The 15308-nt window shown below is 45.8% G+C and overlaps 1 protein-coding gene across 1 annotated transcript; it reads left to right on the top strand.

Annotated features, from left to right (window-relative positions):
- Positions 1-792: 792 nt before the first annotated feature.
- Positions 793-4480, top strand: LOC135114427 (uncharacterized). The gene is made up of 3 exons (XM_064030332.1): positions 793-3972; positions 4154-4258; positions 4412-4480. The coding sequence occupies exons 1-3, from the start codon at positions 793-795 to the stop codon at positions 4478-4480; spliced, it is 3354 nt and encodes a 1117-aa protein (XP_063886402.1).
- Positions 4481-15308: the final 10828 nt, after the last annotated feature.

The following is a 15308-nucleotide window of genomic DNA, read 5'->3' as shown; positions in this document are numbered from 1 at the left end:
GAGAAGGCCATCGAATTTTACAGCCTGTTTACAGGCAAAGCCTTGTCCATCGTACATGGGCTAGGGCCTGAAGATAACTCGTACGAGCACATGAAATGCGCTCTTTTGAAGGCGTTTGGCAGAACGGCAGAGGCAGCCAAGCAGGCATTTCGCAGTGCCGCTATCAGTGATAACGAAACCGCCGTTCAGGCTCACGCCAGAATTTCTCGTCTCTTTGACGAGCGAGTGCAAAAGGAAGGGATTTACCTCACGTATGAAGCGCTACGGGAGTTAGTCATACGCGATAGGTTTGAGGAAATGTGCCCGCCTGAGTTTGTGGCCACCACTAAGGCCACGGGGAACGTACAGGCAAACAAAATGGCGGAAAACCTGGACCTCCATTTTTCCGCACATGGGCGTAAAAATGTTCCCCGAGTTCGTTCTGCGGGGAGCGGCAACAAGGCGCAACCGAACGATCCGGAGCCAGTAAGGAAGGAGCAGACACCGTCTCCCTTCCGGCAGAATAAGGCACAAGGACACCCCAGGGAGGGTAGTAAGTTTCAACCACCACGTGGGTGGAATACCGGCTCATGGCGTCCCACACCACCTATGAGAGCTGCCTCACACACAGGCAAATATGCTGCCGCGCTACTCGATGCGCCGGACGATATTGTACCAGCGGCAGACACTACCCCAATTACAGCTGTCCAGAACCACCCATTTTGACTAGCGGCCACCTCTTCAGTACTAGGAGGTTCACCGCGGGGATTGATAGTGAAAAACGGTAGAGTAGGGGGCAGGTTGGTAAGGGTAATGAGGGACAATGGTTCTACCGGCTGTGTAGTGAAAGAAGCCCTGGTTACCCCTGCTCAGTTCACAGGAGAACACGTGAGAGTCGTCATGATTAACAGCTCTATGGCTACTTGCCCGATAGCTGTAGTCGACGTGGAGACGCCATTCCTCACTGGCAGAATCCAGGCCGCTGTGATGAAACAGCCTATCTATGAATTGATAATCGGTAACGTTGAAGGGGTGAGGGACGTTCGGAACACGGACGCCGCGACCCAAACCGAAGATCAAGTAGGTGCCGCCCTGACGCGAGCCCAGGCACGAGAGACACGGCCCGTGGTCCCTCTCAAGCTCACATCACCTGACGAGCTGCTCAATAGCGCTAACGTCACTGCCGCACAAAAGACCGATCCCTCCCTTGCAAACATTCGGAAGCAAGCCGCTGAGTGGGTATCGAGGGTAAATAAATACGGAACGACTCGCTTCTGCCAACACAGAGGAAAGTTGTATAGAGAAGTCATCTCCGACCTCGGTGAGACTCGGTCGCAATTCGTGGTGCCTGCACAGTACCGCCACGCGGTGATGGAGATGGGGCACAGCGCGGCCTTGGGTGGTCACATGGGGCGACAGAAAACACAAGACCGCATTAGTCACACATTTTTCTGGCCTGGCGTGATGGCCGATATCGCGAGATTCGTGAGATCCTGTGACGTGTGTCAAAAAACTGTAGACAAGGGCCGTGTGAAACCTGCGCCGCTAAGACCCATGCCCCTTATATCCGAACCATTTGAGAGGGTAGCCGTAGATATTGTTGGGCCGATCACGCCACGCGCGACTGACGGATCAAAATATCTACTCACGTGTGTGGACTTCAGCACCCGTTGGCCTGAAGCAGTACCTCTGAAAAATATAGAGGCCACCACAGTGGCTGAAGCGCTGGTAGGGATATTCTGCCGTGTGGGCATTCCCAAGGAGGTGCTGAGTGACCGAGGCACTCAGTTTACGTCTGCCATGATGGACGAGACGTTTAGGATTCTTTCTGTGAAGGGCCTTAACACGACACCCTGGCATCCCATGGGTAACGGTCTGTGTGAGAGGTTCAACGGCACACTGAAAAAAATGCTCAAGCGGCTGGCCGCCGAGCAACCCAAGGAATGGCCGAGATTTGTGGCTCCTCTCCTGTTCGCATACAGGGAAGCACCACAGAGTACTCTGAAGTTCTCGCCTTTCGAGCTACTCTATGGAAGAGCAGTGCGCGGTCCACTCCAAGTGCTGAGAGAGCTATGGGACGAGGACGTGCCAAGTCCGGAGGTACGTACGACATACGAGTATGTTATAAACCTGGCTGGCAGACTTAGGGAAACCTGTCGTATGGCCAAGGAAGAACTCCTGAAGGCCCAGGAGGTACAAAAGGCCCATTATGATCGCAATGCGCGACTACGCACACTGCAGCCTGGCCAGGAGTGCTTAGTACTCCTACCCACTGCTCATAATAAGTTGCTGGCGCAGTGGAAGGGGCCTTATGAGGTCCTAGAGCGCGTTTCCGACTTAAATTATGTAGTATTGATTGATGGGAAACGGAAACGTCTTCACATTAACATGCTTAAGGAGTATCATGCGCCTACCATCTCTGGTAGCGCTGGCGCTCAGGAACTAGCATATGCTGAGGATAGGGCCACCTGTTTGAAAGCCGTGCGTGATATTTTTTCCCTCTCAACAGCTGCGAAGGAGGAAGGTGAGGTCAAATGTAGTGCAGCTGTGATTCACGATGCAGAGGACGTAGGAGATGGTCCTCTCACTGTACAAAAGCGTCAGACGGAGACCGTAGATGACGTCACATTATCTGAAAGGCTAACACCTGAGGAAGTATCGATAATAAAGGATCTTCTAGGTGAATACGCGGAGGTCTTTTCTGACAAGCCTCGCGTGGCCCGGGTGTCGCCACACAAGATCACCCTAACGAACCGAAAGCCAGTGAAGGTGAAACCCTATCAGGTCCCTCTGCAGCTTAGGGACGCTGTGGCTGAGGAAATACAAGAAATGGAGGACTTAGGCATTATCGAGAGATCCGATTCTCCGTACTGTAGTCCTATGGTCGTCGTACGCAAGAAAGGCGGTAGTGTTAGGATCTGCGGTGACTTCCGAAGGATTAACGCAGTAACACAAATAGACGCAGAGCCCATGTTCGACCAACAGGAGATATTTAGCCGGCTGTCACACTCGAGGGTGTTTAGCAAACTGGACCTCACGAAAGGATTCTTTCAGATCCCGCTTGACCCCGAGTCAAGAAAAATAACGGCTTTTGCCACCCCCAGCGGCCTCTATCAATATCGGGTCCTTCCTTTCGGCCTTGCCAATTCTCCCGCGGTCTTCAACCGCCGAATAAGACAGGTACTAGGTGACCTGAATGGGGTCGAGGTTTTCGTAGATGACGTACTGATTCATTCTACGGATTTGGAGGACCACGTAAGACTGTTACGTATGGTCCTTGATAAACTCAGAGACGCCAACATGACGGTTAAGCCGAGCAAGTGTGAGTTGGCCAAGGCAGATGTCGAATTCCTAGGCCACAAGGTGAGTCAAGGACAGTGCCTCTGCTTGGAGGACAAGGTTCAGAAAATAAAGGAAGCTCCTGTTCCCCACACCAAAAGACAGGTCCGATCGTTCCTAGGGTTAGCAGGGTATTACCGCAGGTTTGTCCCCAACTTTGCCGCGGTGGCGCTGCCGCTCTATGAGCTTGTTAAGAAAAGAGCACCAAATAAGGTTGAGTGGGGTCCCCACGAGGACAGATCATTCAAGGCACTGAAGTCCTTGCTGTGCAAGGACCCTATCCTCCAGTTGCCTGACCCTACAAAGCCCTTTGTGCTTAGGACCGATGCTTCCTGTGAAGGTTTGGGTGCTGTGTTACTGCAGGAGAAGGACGGCGACATCTTCCCCGTGGCCTATCACAGCAGGAAGCTCAAACCGGCAGAGAAGAACTACAGCACGGTAGAACGTGAACTACTCGCCGTAGTAGATGGGATAAAGAAATTCTACTTCTACTTATACGGGGATGAGTTTGTATTGCAGACAGACCACATGCCCCTGGAGTCACTGCGTACCTCTAAGAATGCAAACTCCCGAATAATGAGATGGGCTCTGTATTTGCAACAATTTCAGATGCGAGTTCAGTACATCCGTGGCCGAGACAATGTCGGGGCCGACGTGCTGTCTCGCCTTTTAGAAGGGACTAGCGCATCGGCTGAGACGAGCGAGTAGTACCTCTTCACCTCAGTAAAGAGATGATCTTGCCATGCGTCTGGTTAGGTAACTAAGTTATATTCTAGATCGGTCTGAAGGAGTGTGCATATGTTTACATGTCATGCATAATGCCTACCCATTCCAGCACCAGGTGTCCCTACTTTGTGGGGTACCTGCACATAATCACCCCAGTTTCGCCCCTAGCAGCAGCATCCTTAGGGAGGACGTCTTGGGTGCCTGGAGAGGAAGAGTGTGGACCAGGTTATGTGGTGGCCCAGCGAGACGAGTAACCACCCACACTACTACACCCCAAACTACAGGATGAGTTGTCACTTGTGTTCTGTGTTTGAATATGGGATGTATATGGTACTATGAAGACACTAAACTTTCTCTTTGTTGGCAGAGGGGCTCTGAGGGCAATCCTGACCTGAAGGCCGTTCAGAACACGCTCGTGTCTCCCAGAGAGGGGTGACACCACGCTGCGTCTTCCCCAAGATGAATCCGAAGACACCGCTCCGTGTTCGTGTAGCGTCTGCGTATCTCTTACACATATATTACGTACGCTCGAACACCTACACTCCGTTATGTTATACACAGACATACATAACAATGGGAGGGCGGTTTAAGTCTGACGATATTTCGTCTTGCAAAAGGAACGGGAAGGTTCAGCTGGTTCAGGAGTTTTCCCCCTAAGCGAGATTCTTAACGTAAATACGGGGTTTTACCCTCATGAGCCACCTGAGCTTCCACCCGAAGACCCCTTTTAGTCTACACACAACCGTTAGTAGCTAGTAAGGCTTAGAATTTTTTTTTCCGAAAAAAAAAAATCCTCGTTTGTATGGGGTAATGCGAGAGCACAGGGACACTCGATTTTGAGAGGGCAATAAATTACCGCCCCGTCATAGGAGAGAACCATCCGCCATGCGGGCAGGTGGGCGGAGCCTGTATCAATGCGCGCGGGCCGAGGTGAGCGGGGCACGACCTTGCTCGGCCTCACTCCCAGCCAGGTCACCCAGCGCCCAGGACGTGCCCTCCTCGACTCCTCCCGAACCAGCCTGCAGAAAGGACAGCGTGGTGCAGCGGTAAGCCGAAGCCCTGACCAACGAAGCTGGCTTTCATCGAAGCAGACTGGAGGAGTGAGTACACCAGTGGAACGCCTGGGGTGAGTTATTTGTGGTAAGGCCTGTTAACAAGATTTCATTTCCAGTCACCCAGCGACCACGTGGTCGTCGCTCCTTGCCCGGCATAAGTGATACAGTGCATAGTGCCGACTAATTACCTCCGTGACCCAGTAATTTAACGTCAGGCTGTGCTCTCACAACGCAAAAGGACCGCGCATTGGCCTCACTTCCGAAGGAATAGGTATTTCTTTGTGTGCGGCCCACGCGCCACTGAGTGTAGCCATAGCTAGCCAGGCCTTTGTTGTAATTACTGTGTAAATATAAGTCAAATATTTACGACTGTGCTTTCTTTTGAGTGTCCCACCCTAGTCTACCTGGAGACTCAACCAGGAGTCGCATGTGATCGGCAGGGGTAACGTAAAGGAAAACACCGATCCATGACAATATATATATACATATATATATATATATATATATATATATATATATATATATATATATATATATATATATATATATATATATATATATATATATATATATATATATATATATATTTGTACCTATATTGTAACCCTCCCCACTCTCCTCTATTTCACAGCAGTATGGGTGGTTTTCCTCCGGGAACTCCGGTTTCCACCCGTTCACCTCTCATGTACTCCCCTGTGACAATCACCATCTTAACAGCTGCAGGCCGGTCCTCCCGGAAACTTTTAATCTTCTACTGTATTTCTATTTTTCCTCTCTTTCTCTTACCGTGTGCCAGCCAAGCGCACTTCCCCCCACTCTTTTTGTAACCCATCTTTTCTAAATAAATCTTTGAAATCTTTGAAAACGCACACTCGTTCTCACAGCAGTACGGCGACACTATGCCTCCCAAAGCATCAGGAAAGGCTGCCAAGAAAGCTGGCAAGGCACAGAAGGCCATTGCCAAGGGCGACAAGAAGAAGAAGCGCAGGAGGAAGGAGAGCTACTCCATCTACATCGACAAGGTGCTCAAGCAAGTCCACCCAGACACTGGCGTGTCCTCCAAGGCCATGTCAATCATGAACTCGTTCGTGAATGAAATTTTCGAGCGCATCGCTGCCGAGGCATCCCGCATGGCACACTATAACAAGCGTTCCACCATCACCAGCCGGGAAATCCAGACCGCTGTCCGTCTTCTTCTGCCTGGTGAACTGGCAAAACACGCTGTTTCTGAAGGCACCAAGGCTGTTACCAAGTATACCTCCTCCAAGTAAACAGGCGGCCAGTATACTGCTGCCAGTATAGAATAATACCCGGCTCCATTGGAGCCACACTTTAAAAGGAAAAAAGATACGATATAGACAAATGCATTATTATTATAATTATTGTTATTATTATTAATATTATTATTATTATTATTATTATTATTATTATTATTATTATTATTATTATTATTATCATTATTATTATTATTAATATTGTTGTTTTTATTATGATTATTATTATAATAATTATTGTATCATTATTATTATTATTATTATTTTATTATTATTATTATTATGCTTATTATTATCGTCATTATTATTCAGTGGAGATAAAAAAAAGATAAAAAAAAATAGAGATAAAGAAAGATAAAAATTCTCCCAAGTGAAACAGATATGGCCATGGAAGGGGGAATAGTAATAAAAAAAAGAGGAAGGATATTGAGTTGAAAGTCGAAAGTAAATATTAACCTGATGCTGAAAGATGGAAAATAACTATTTTCTTCCACAAAACCAAACAGATTGTCTATGAAAATTCTTTTAATGAAAGAGATGTTTGGCCCTAAAAAGGGCCTAGATATTGCTGTTATGAAGATCATTCGTGGATGACTTCTTAGGCACGCTCGCCACGGATGCGACGAGCCAGTTGGATGTCCTTTGGCATGATAGTCACGCGCTTGGCATAGATGGCGCACAGGTTGGTATCCTCAAACAGACCCACGAGGTAAGCCTCGGAAGCTTCCTGGAGAGCCATGACAGCAGAGGACTGGAAGCGGAGGTCAGTCTTGAAATCCTGAGCAATTTCACGCACCAGGCGCTGGAAAGGCAGTTTCCTGATAAGCAGCTCAGTGCTCTTCTGATAACGGCGGATCTCACGGAGAGCAACGGTTCCAGGCCTGTAACGGTGGGGTTTCTTGACACCTCCAGTGGCTGGAGCAGACTTGCGAGCTGCCTTTGTAGCAGGCTGCTTGCGGGGCGCCTTGCCACCAGTGGACTTGCGAGCCGTTTGCTTGGTACGTGCCATAGTTGTGGTAACAACAACTCGCAACGAACACTCAGCTGAATCTGCCCACGCTTATAACATAACAAAGAGAGAAAAGATGGGGAGGGAGAAGTGGGGATAGTGGGAAGAATAGAAGGGTGATAAGAAGGGAATTGTAGTAGGAGAAATAGTCACTGGGGCTTAACCCAGGCGCAATTTGAATTAGAAAGGACATCTTTTTTTTTTTTTTTTTTTTAACGTGTTATATTCATGCTAAGATGGCAAGGGAGACAAGGTCCTTATCGGGGAAAGCAGGAGAGTCCGCCACCAACCGAGCAAGAAATAGCCCAAAACAGCCACGGCAACGGACGCCGCCCACGCACCCAAAACCCTAGGCGAAACCACGCACAAGTTAGGGGCCAGACTATCCAGAGCCTGCATTATCAGGATGTGAAAGAGGAGTAAAGGACAGTCAGAGTAAAAAGGTTTTTTTTGGGCTTTTTATTGGTTCAAAGAAGGACTGAGGAAGAAGCACATCCGTATAGCGGAGGGACCTACAGTTTTACGTGGGTTCTGAACCACGGATAGTACTAGAGTGATTTGGTGATGGCCGGGATATTTATTGTGTGATGTAATGTGGTGGGTGAAAAAGCGGTGTCGGTCCTTTCTTCTCGTGTCCTGTGACTCGTCCTGCAAAAAGGCCAACCTGCTAAAAAAAAAAAAAAAAAAAGAGAATATAAAAAATGTCGTGGTGTTATGTGCATGGGGAGGGTGAGGATGTTTTGTGATAATGATTGACGTGATGGTAGGATGTGCAATGACAGAGGCTCGAAAAGGCTCCCTCACCGCAACGAGGGGTCAAATCTAATACCATCTGCTTGCACGCGGTAAGTCGCCGGTGGTGGGGGGTGAATGGAAATTCCTGCATGGATGCTTCCAGGGCCCCGCCCCACCATCTCTTGACTACCTTACTACCCAGCTCTGGCCCCCGCACCTCTGTGGGGGGGTTGAAGTGGCTTCCACTGAATAGTGTGGTTGCCGTCCACACCATCAGTGCTGGCCGCTCCATAACTGCCACGGGGTGTACCACTACCGGAACGTCATGCCAACGGCCGGGGGCCCCATTGCCGTGGCGTCAGTGGGAAAAGTGCGGTTCGTGCTATCCTCTTTCATCTGAAAGTGGTCCGGTGTCCCCTTGAGAACCTAGGCTGCGAGACGGAAAAATAATGCATAAAAAAACAAAAATATGAATAAAAAACCATAAGACAAAATATATAAAAAAAAACACTAGGTGTTGGCACGCGAGCCCACTCCTTCGGTCAGAGGCATGAAATGTTAATGGCGGTGTGTTTTGTCGCATCTTTTTCCCGGGAGCGGTCCGGTGCCTCCTTGGGACCTAGGCTGCGAGACAGAAAAATAATGCATAAAATAAACAAAAAAAGAATACAAAGCCATAAGACAAAAAATATGAAAAAACCACTAGGTGTAGGCACACGGGCTCGCCCCACGTGAACGAGAGTGCGACGATGATTCCACTCAGACACCTTGAGTAGTAGAGAAGATTAGAGAGAGAGCGAGAGAGAGAGAGAGAGAGAGAGAGAGAGAGAGAGAGAGAGAGAGAGAGAGAGAGAGAGAGAGAGAGAGAGAGAGAGAGAGAGAGAAAGAGAGACAGTGAAAGAGAGAGTGAAGGAGTCCGTTATTTAGAAAATGGGGTCAGGAGGCACAGTGGGAGGGTCAAGGAGGTTGCAGTGTGGGAGGTGACGGAAAGCTGGGGGAAGGTTGGTTATGAAATTGTATGTGTTTGTGTGTCTGTCAGAGAAGAAGGTTAGCTGTTTGTCGAGTCTGTTGTAGTGTGTTATGTTAACAGGAGGGATGTTGGACTCCTCATGAGTAGAGAGAGAGGACCGAAAATCGAACCATTTCGTTCCAAGGGCGAAACGAATTGCTCGATTCTGGACCCTCTGAAGTTTTAAGAGGTTAGTGGGAGCGGAAAGAGAGAGTGCAAGAGGGCAATAGGTTAAAAGGGGGAGAATAAAAGCTTTGAAGAGGTGTAGTTTTGTTTTCGTGTTGCTGTCGCGAAATCTTTCGAGGTTGCTCAAGGCCACAGCGGCTAAAGCAGCTTTTTGGTTTATATGTATGTTGAATTTGAGGTGCTTGTCGATGGTGAGGCCAAGCACTTTGTTGTTGTTACTGATGGGAATTGGGTTGGGGTGTGGAACAATGTTGTTCAATGAGATTTGGCGAGGCTGACTTTTTTTTATGTTAAAGTAGGTGACTAGATTTTTCGGGATGGGAGAGGATTCGCCATTTCATCTCCCATAGGCTAGTCGCCGTCAGTTCCCGTTGAATTTTGTCTGTGAGGAGATCTAACGACCTGGCTCGAGCCAATTGCGTTACATCGTCCGCGTATTGAATCATTATGAACTGGAGGGGGCATGTCAGCTGTATACATGTTGAAAAGGGTGGGGGAGAGTACAGAGCCTTGTGGGACTCCAGCCTGAGGGGAAAAGGATGTTGAAAAGGTGCCCTGATGACAGATTCTTGTCCGTCTCTCTACCAGAAAACTACATAGTATGCGTTGCGTTAGGGGGGGAAGGTTGAAGTTGTTGCAAATTTTGTGTTTTAAGCCTGCGTGCCAAACAGTGTCAAATGCTTTTTTGACATCTTTTGTTACAAGAGCTGCTCTGAAATAGGGCTTATTGAAATCTAAGTATGCAACTATGCTGTTTAGAGCGTCCTCGGTTGAGGCGTTCCTCCGGAAGCCGAACTGCTGTGGTGCCAGCAGCTCGTTACCTTCGAGGAACGCTCTCAATCTTAAATTGATGGGGCGTTCAAAGGTTTTTCCGAGAATTTCAAGGAGGCTAATGGGGCGATAGTTTTCTGGTAAGTGGGAGTTTTTTCCGGGCTTAGCAATGAGGGTGATGTTTGAAATTTTGAATGCCTTAGGAAAGTATCCAGAGGCAAGGCAGACGTTGAAAATCTCCGTCAGGCTGGATATAGTTTCTTGGGGAAGGTTCCGCACCATGGGCCAGGTGACTCCTGAGGGGCCAGGGGCTCGCCGCGGAATATGCCTGAGCAACCTGGCGATATCCTCCTCCTCAATAGGTGTGGTGAGAGGGTCTTGGGGGTTGAGGCGTATTTTTTGTATAGTGTTATGTGGAATCGTGTTTGCTAGGTTGTGGCGTGCACGATCGATGATGTTGTTTATGTGGTCAATACTGGGCTCGTGGAGTGGGAGAGGGTGTGGTTGGAAAGTATTGTGCCAGTGTGTCTTGAAGATGCTGGTGACTTGTTCTGGGTTTGTGATGCGATCCCCGTTCACTAGGAGGTACTCGAATCTTTCCCGCTGGAATCCCCTCAGCCTGTACACCATGTGCCAGAACTGTGTAGGATTACTGCAGCGGGTTCTGTCCATATGGGAGACTAGATTCCTCCAGTGAGCGCTGTGATCTTCCTGTAGGCTATTTGTTATGTGTGTACGAAGGGTGCAAAGGTCTCTGTAGATAGGTGTGTGGTTGTGCTTGTTTTTTAAAAAGCGTGTTCTGTAGCACACTAGCAGCCTTTGTGTTCTAATGGAAGGTCGGAAGTCTATATGAATTATATGTTGTTTTGTTGGTATGTGTCTGTTGGCTGATGTCAGAATATTGTTGTGTAACGTCTCTTAGGCACTGTCTATGTCTGTGTAGGGTTGGCCTTCGAGCTGTGTTGGTCGGTGTAAGTCTGTGAGTGTTTTCTTGAAGCTCTCCCAGTCGGCGGAGCGGTAGTCGGAGAGAGTGGGGATGGGGTGGATATGGGATTGGAGGATATTTTGAGGATTAGGGGAACGTGGTCAGAACCACAGAGTGGTCCATGGGAGATATAGTGGTGGAAAAGTAGGGATTGCCGATTGGAGAGGATGAGATCTGGCCTGCCATTCCCATTGTGCGTAAAGCATGTTTGGAAGTCAGGTCCAAGGAAACGGAGGCGTTTCAGTTATGTTAGTTGAAGGAGTTCGTGTCCGTGTTGGTTGTTGTTTGAGTGTTTGAAGGCGGTGTGTTTGGCGTTTATGTCTGCAAGTATATAGACCAGGATGTTTGTGTGATTGAAAAGATTGTTGAGGCTGGTGAGTGGGAGCCCAGTTTTTGGTCTGCTGTATGTGGTGGCAATGAGAAATTGCCCAATGTGTGTTTCGATCTTGGTGGCCAGGAAGTGGGCTGAGGGCCAGTTGGTTATGTGTATGTGTTTGATGGTACATTTTACCATGAGAGCTACGCCATCATGGTGCGTACCTGTTGTGTAGCGTGTGTTGTAGCCATATAGTTTTATGGGTTTTGGTGGTGAACCTGTGTGGTTGAGGAGGACGATGTCTGGATCGATCGATCGAATTGCTTCTGAAATATGGTGTCTGTTATTCCAGAAACCGCGACAGTTTAATTGTATTATTGTGAGCATGATTTAAGTGTTTTTTATGTGTTTTTTTACCCCTCGACGCGGTTCGTGTAGAGGGGGGGGAGGGTTGGGGCACTGTCGCTAGGTGTCGCTTTGTTTCAGTCTTTTTTATAGTGTTGGTGGTGTTGGCAGTAGTGGTGGTAGACGTAGGGGTAGATCGTGGTGGAGAGGGCTTTTGGGGCTGCGATTCCCCACAAGCTGAGTACTCTTCAATAACCAATTCCCCAGGTGAAGGGGGACTAGCGTAATTTGGTGTGGTGTGTTCAGGTTCTTGGAGTGTGGGTGTTGGGGCGTGTGTTTCTTCATTTTGCTGTTGGTAATTTTGTTTGAACTGTTCTTGGTTTGTCTGGTGGAAATGTGGTGGAAGTTTTATTGCGGGGCAGCCATTGTACTCAAGCAAGGAGTTCATTGTTTCTGCCTGTTTTTTTAAATCACCAAATGAGGTTTGGATTGAATATTTTATTATAATTTATATACAAAAGAATTCATCCTTCTATAACAATTAGGAAGAAAGACATGGGATGCTATCTTTCTTTTTTTTATATTCCTTTATTGTAATTTTTCTTATTCTTGTTATAATAATTCTTACTGTTATCTTTATTACTTAAAATTTTCGTTCATTCTCCCTATTCTTATTCTTATTTTTCATTTTCTCAGACAGATGAGGCTTGTGTAGTCACCCATCCAAGTATTACCCGGAACCCCTGAGTAATCTCGACGATTTCATTTGACAATACCTATTTACTTATTTATTTATTATTATATTTATTAAAAAAAAAAAGAAGAAAAGAAGAAGATGAAGAAAAAGGTATGTAATCGAAATACTCTCTCTATACTGTAGCAATAGTTTAGCTGGATGTGCTTGTATTGTGTCAAAAATACATGCAATATCTGGAATTGTAACCTGCAGTGTCGGCATAATGCATAATTAAGCAATGAAAAGAAAAATTAATAAAAGAATAAATGAAAAAAAAAAGAAAAAAGATACAATTAACATCTAGATATATTAGCTACCCCTCTACGTTTCTTTATCACTGCAGAAAATGGCAAACATTTTAACGTAGACTTGTCAAAATTCAAGTAGAATAAGGGTTAAATAAGGATCGTCACCCCTTCCCCAGAGGATATTCATTGTCTTTGAATATATATATATATATATATATATATATATATATATATATATATATATATATATATATATATATATATATATATATATATATATATATATATATATATATATATATATTCTTTTTATTTAAAGTCTAATTTACTTATGTTAATTCTTCTTCACTAAGAGACAGAGAGAGAGAGAGAGAGAGAGAGAGAGAGAGAGAGAGAGAGAGAGAGAGAGAGAGAGAGGTAACGTCCTTGAGGATAGCAGCTCGTCTACGCTCCGCTCAGTGATCAGCGTTAGAATGTAATTCGTCATTTCTTAAAAAAAAAAAAAAAAAAAAAAAAAACTTTATTTAGGGGGCTTGCTGGAAACAAACTACAATGGAGGAAAGAACAATATGTGTGCTATATGACCCACCCAGCTAAATTTTCAAGAAGCAAACGCAAGTGGGAAAATACGAGGAAGATAAATTTTCATTTATATACGTTTTATGGTAAATTCTGCCACGCCTTCCTCTATTCATCAACTGTCACTGACACATATTCCCTTTATTTTTTACTTTATAGAATCTTTTGTAGGGCAAGACTCTAGAGGATATGTGCTTTCATAAGGTCTATAATGCTTTGCTTATCATAGAGACGTAAAAAAAAAAAAAATAATAATAATAAAAATATATTAATTCATTCATTTAAAAAATCAAAATAAATAGATAAATAAATTAATTAATTAATCAAATAAATACTATGCTTCACCTTTATAGCATTCGTATGAATGTCAAAAAAAAAACAAAAAAAATATAAATAGAAATATTAATATGAAAAAAAATAATTACTAAATATATGAAAAATAGCATTACTACTACTACTACTACTACTACTACTGCTACTACTACTACTATTTTTTTTATGTAGGAAGGACACTGGCCAAGGGCAACAAAAATGTAATAAAGAAAAATGCCCACTGAAAATCCCATAAAAGGGTCCAAGCAGTGGTCAAAAAATGGTGAATAAGTGTCTTGAAACCTCCCTCTTGAAGGAATTCAAGTCATAGGAAGGTGGAAATACGGAAGCAGGCAGGGAGTTCCAGAGTTTACCAGAGAAAGGGATGAATGATTGAGAATACTGGTTAACTCTTGCGTTAGAGAAGTGGACAGAATAGGGGGTGAGAGAAAGAAGAAAGTCTTGTGCAGCGAGGCCGCGGAAGGAGAGGAGGCATGCAGTTAGCAAGATCAGAAGAGCAGTTAGCATGAAAATAGCGGTAGAAGACAGCTAGATATGCAACATTGCGGCGGTGAGAGAGAGGCTGAAGACAGTCAGTTAGAGGAGAGGAGTTGATGAGACGAATAGCTTTTGATTCCACCCTGTCTAGAAAAGCAGTATGAGTGGAACTCCCCCCCAGACATGTGAAGCATTATCCATACATTTACGGATAAGGCCCTTGTACAGAGTTAGCAGCTGGGGGGGGTGAGAAAAACTGGCGGAGACGTCTCAGAACACCTAACTTCATAAAAGCTGTTTTAGCTAGAGATGAGATGTGAAGTTTCCAGTTCAGATTATAAGTAAAGGACAGACCGAGGATGTTTAGTGTAGAAGAGGGGGACAGTTGAGTGTCATTGAAGAAGAGGGGATAGTTGTCTGGAAGGTTGTGTTGAGTTGATTGATGGAGGAATTGATTTTTTGAGGCATTGAACAATACCAAGTTTGTTCTGCCCCAATGAGAAATTTTAGAAAGATCAGAAGTCAGGCGTTTTGTGGCTTCCCTGCGTGATATGTTTACCTCCTGAAGGGTTGGACGTCTATGAAAAGACGTGGAAAAGTGCAGGGTGGTATCTTCAGCGTAGGAGTGGATAGGACAAGAAGTTTGGTTTCGAAGATCATTAATGAATAATAAGAAGAGAGTGGGTGACAGGACAGAACCCTGAGGAACACCACTGTTAATAGATTTAGGAGAAGAACAGTGACCGTCTACCACAGCAGCAACAGAACGGTCAGAAAGGAAACTTGAGATGAAGTAAACAGAGAGAAGGATAGAAACCGTAGGAGGGTAGTTTGGAAATCAAAGCTTTGTGCCAGACTCTATGAAAAGCTTTTGATATGTCCAAGGCAACAGCAAAAGTTTCACCAAAATCTCTAAAAGAGGATGACCAAGACTCAGTAAGGAAAGCCAGAAGATCACCAGTGGAGCGGCCTTGACGGAACCCATACTGGCGATCAGATAGAAGGTTGTGGAGTGATAGATGTTTAAGAATTTTCCTGTTGAGGATAGATTAAAAAACTTTAGATAGGCAGGAAATTAAAGCAATAGGACGGTAGTTTGAGGGATTAGAACGGTCACCCTTTTTAGGAACAGGTTGAATGTAGGCAAACTTCCAGCAAGAAGGAAAGGTAGTGTTGACAGACAGAGCTGAAAGAGTTTGACTAGGC

The sequence above is a fragment of the Scylla paramamosain genome, chromosome 27 (assembly GCF_035594125.1).
Source record: "Scylla paramamosain isolate STU-SP2022 chromosome 27, ASM3559412v1, whole genome shotgun sequence".
NCBI lineage: Eukaryota > Metazoa > Arthropoda > Malacostraca > Decapoda > Portunidae > Scylla > Scylla paramamosain.
The sequence above is the reverse complement of the archived record's forward strand: the minus strand, read 5'-3'. Positions and strand labels throughout refer to the sequence as shown.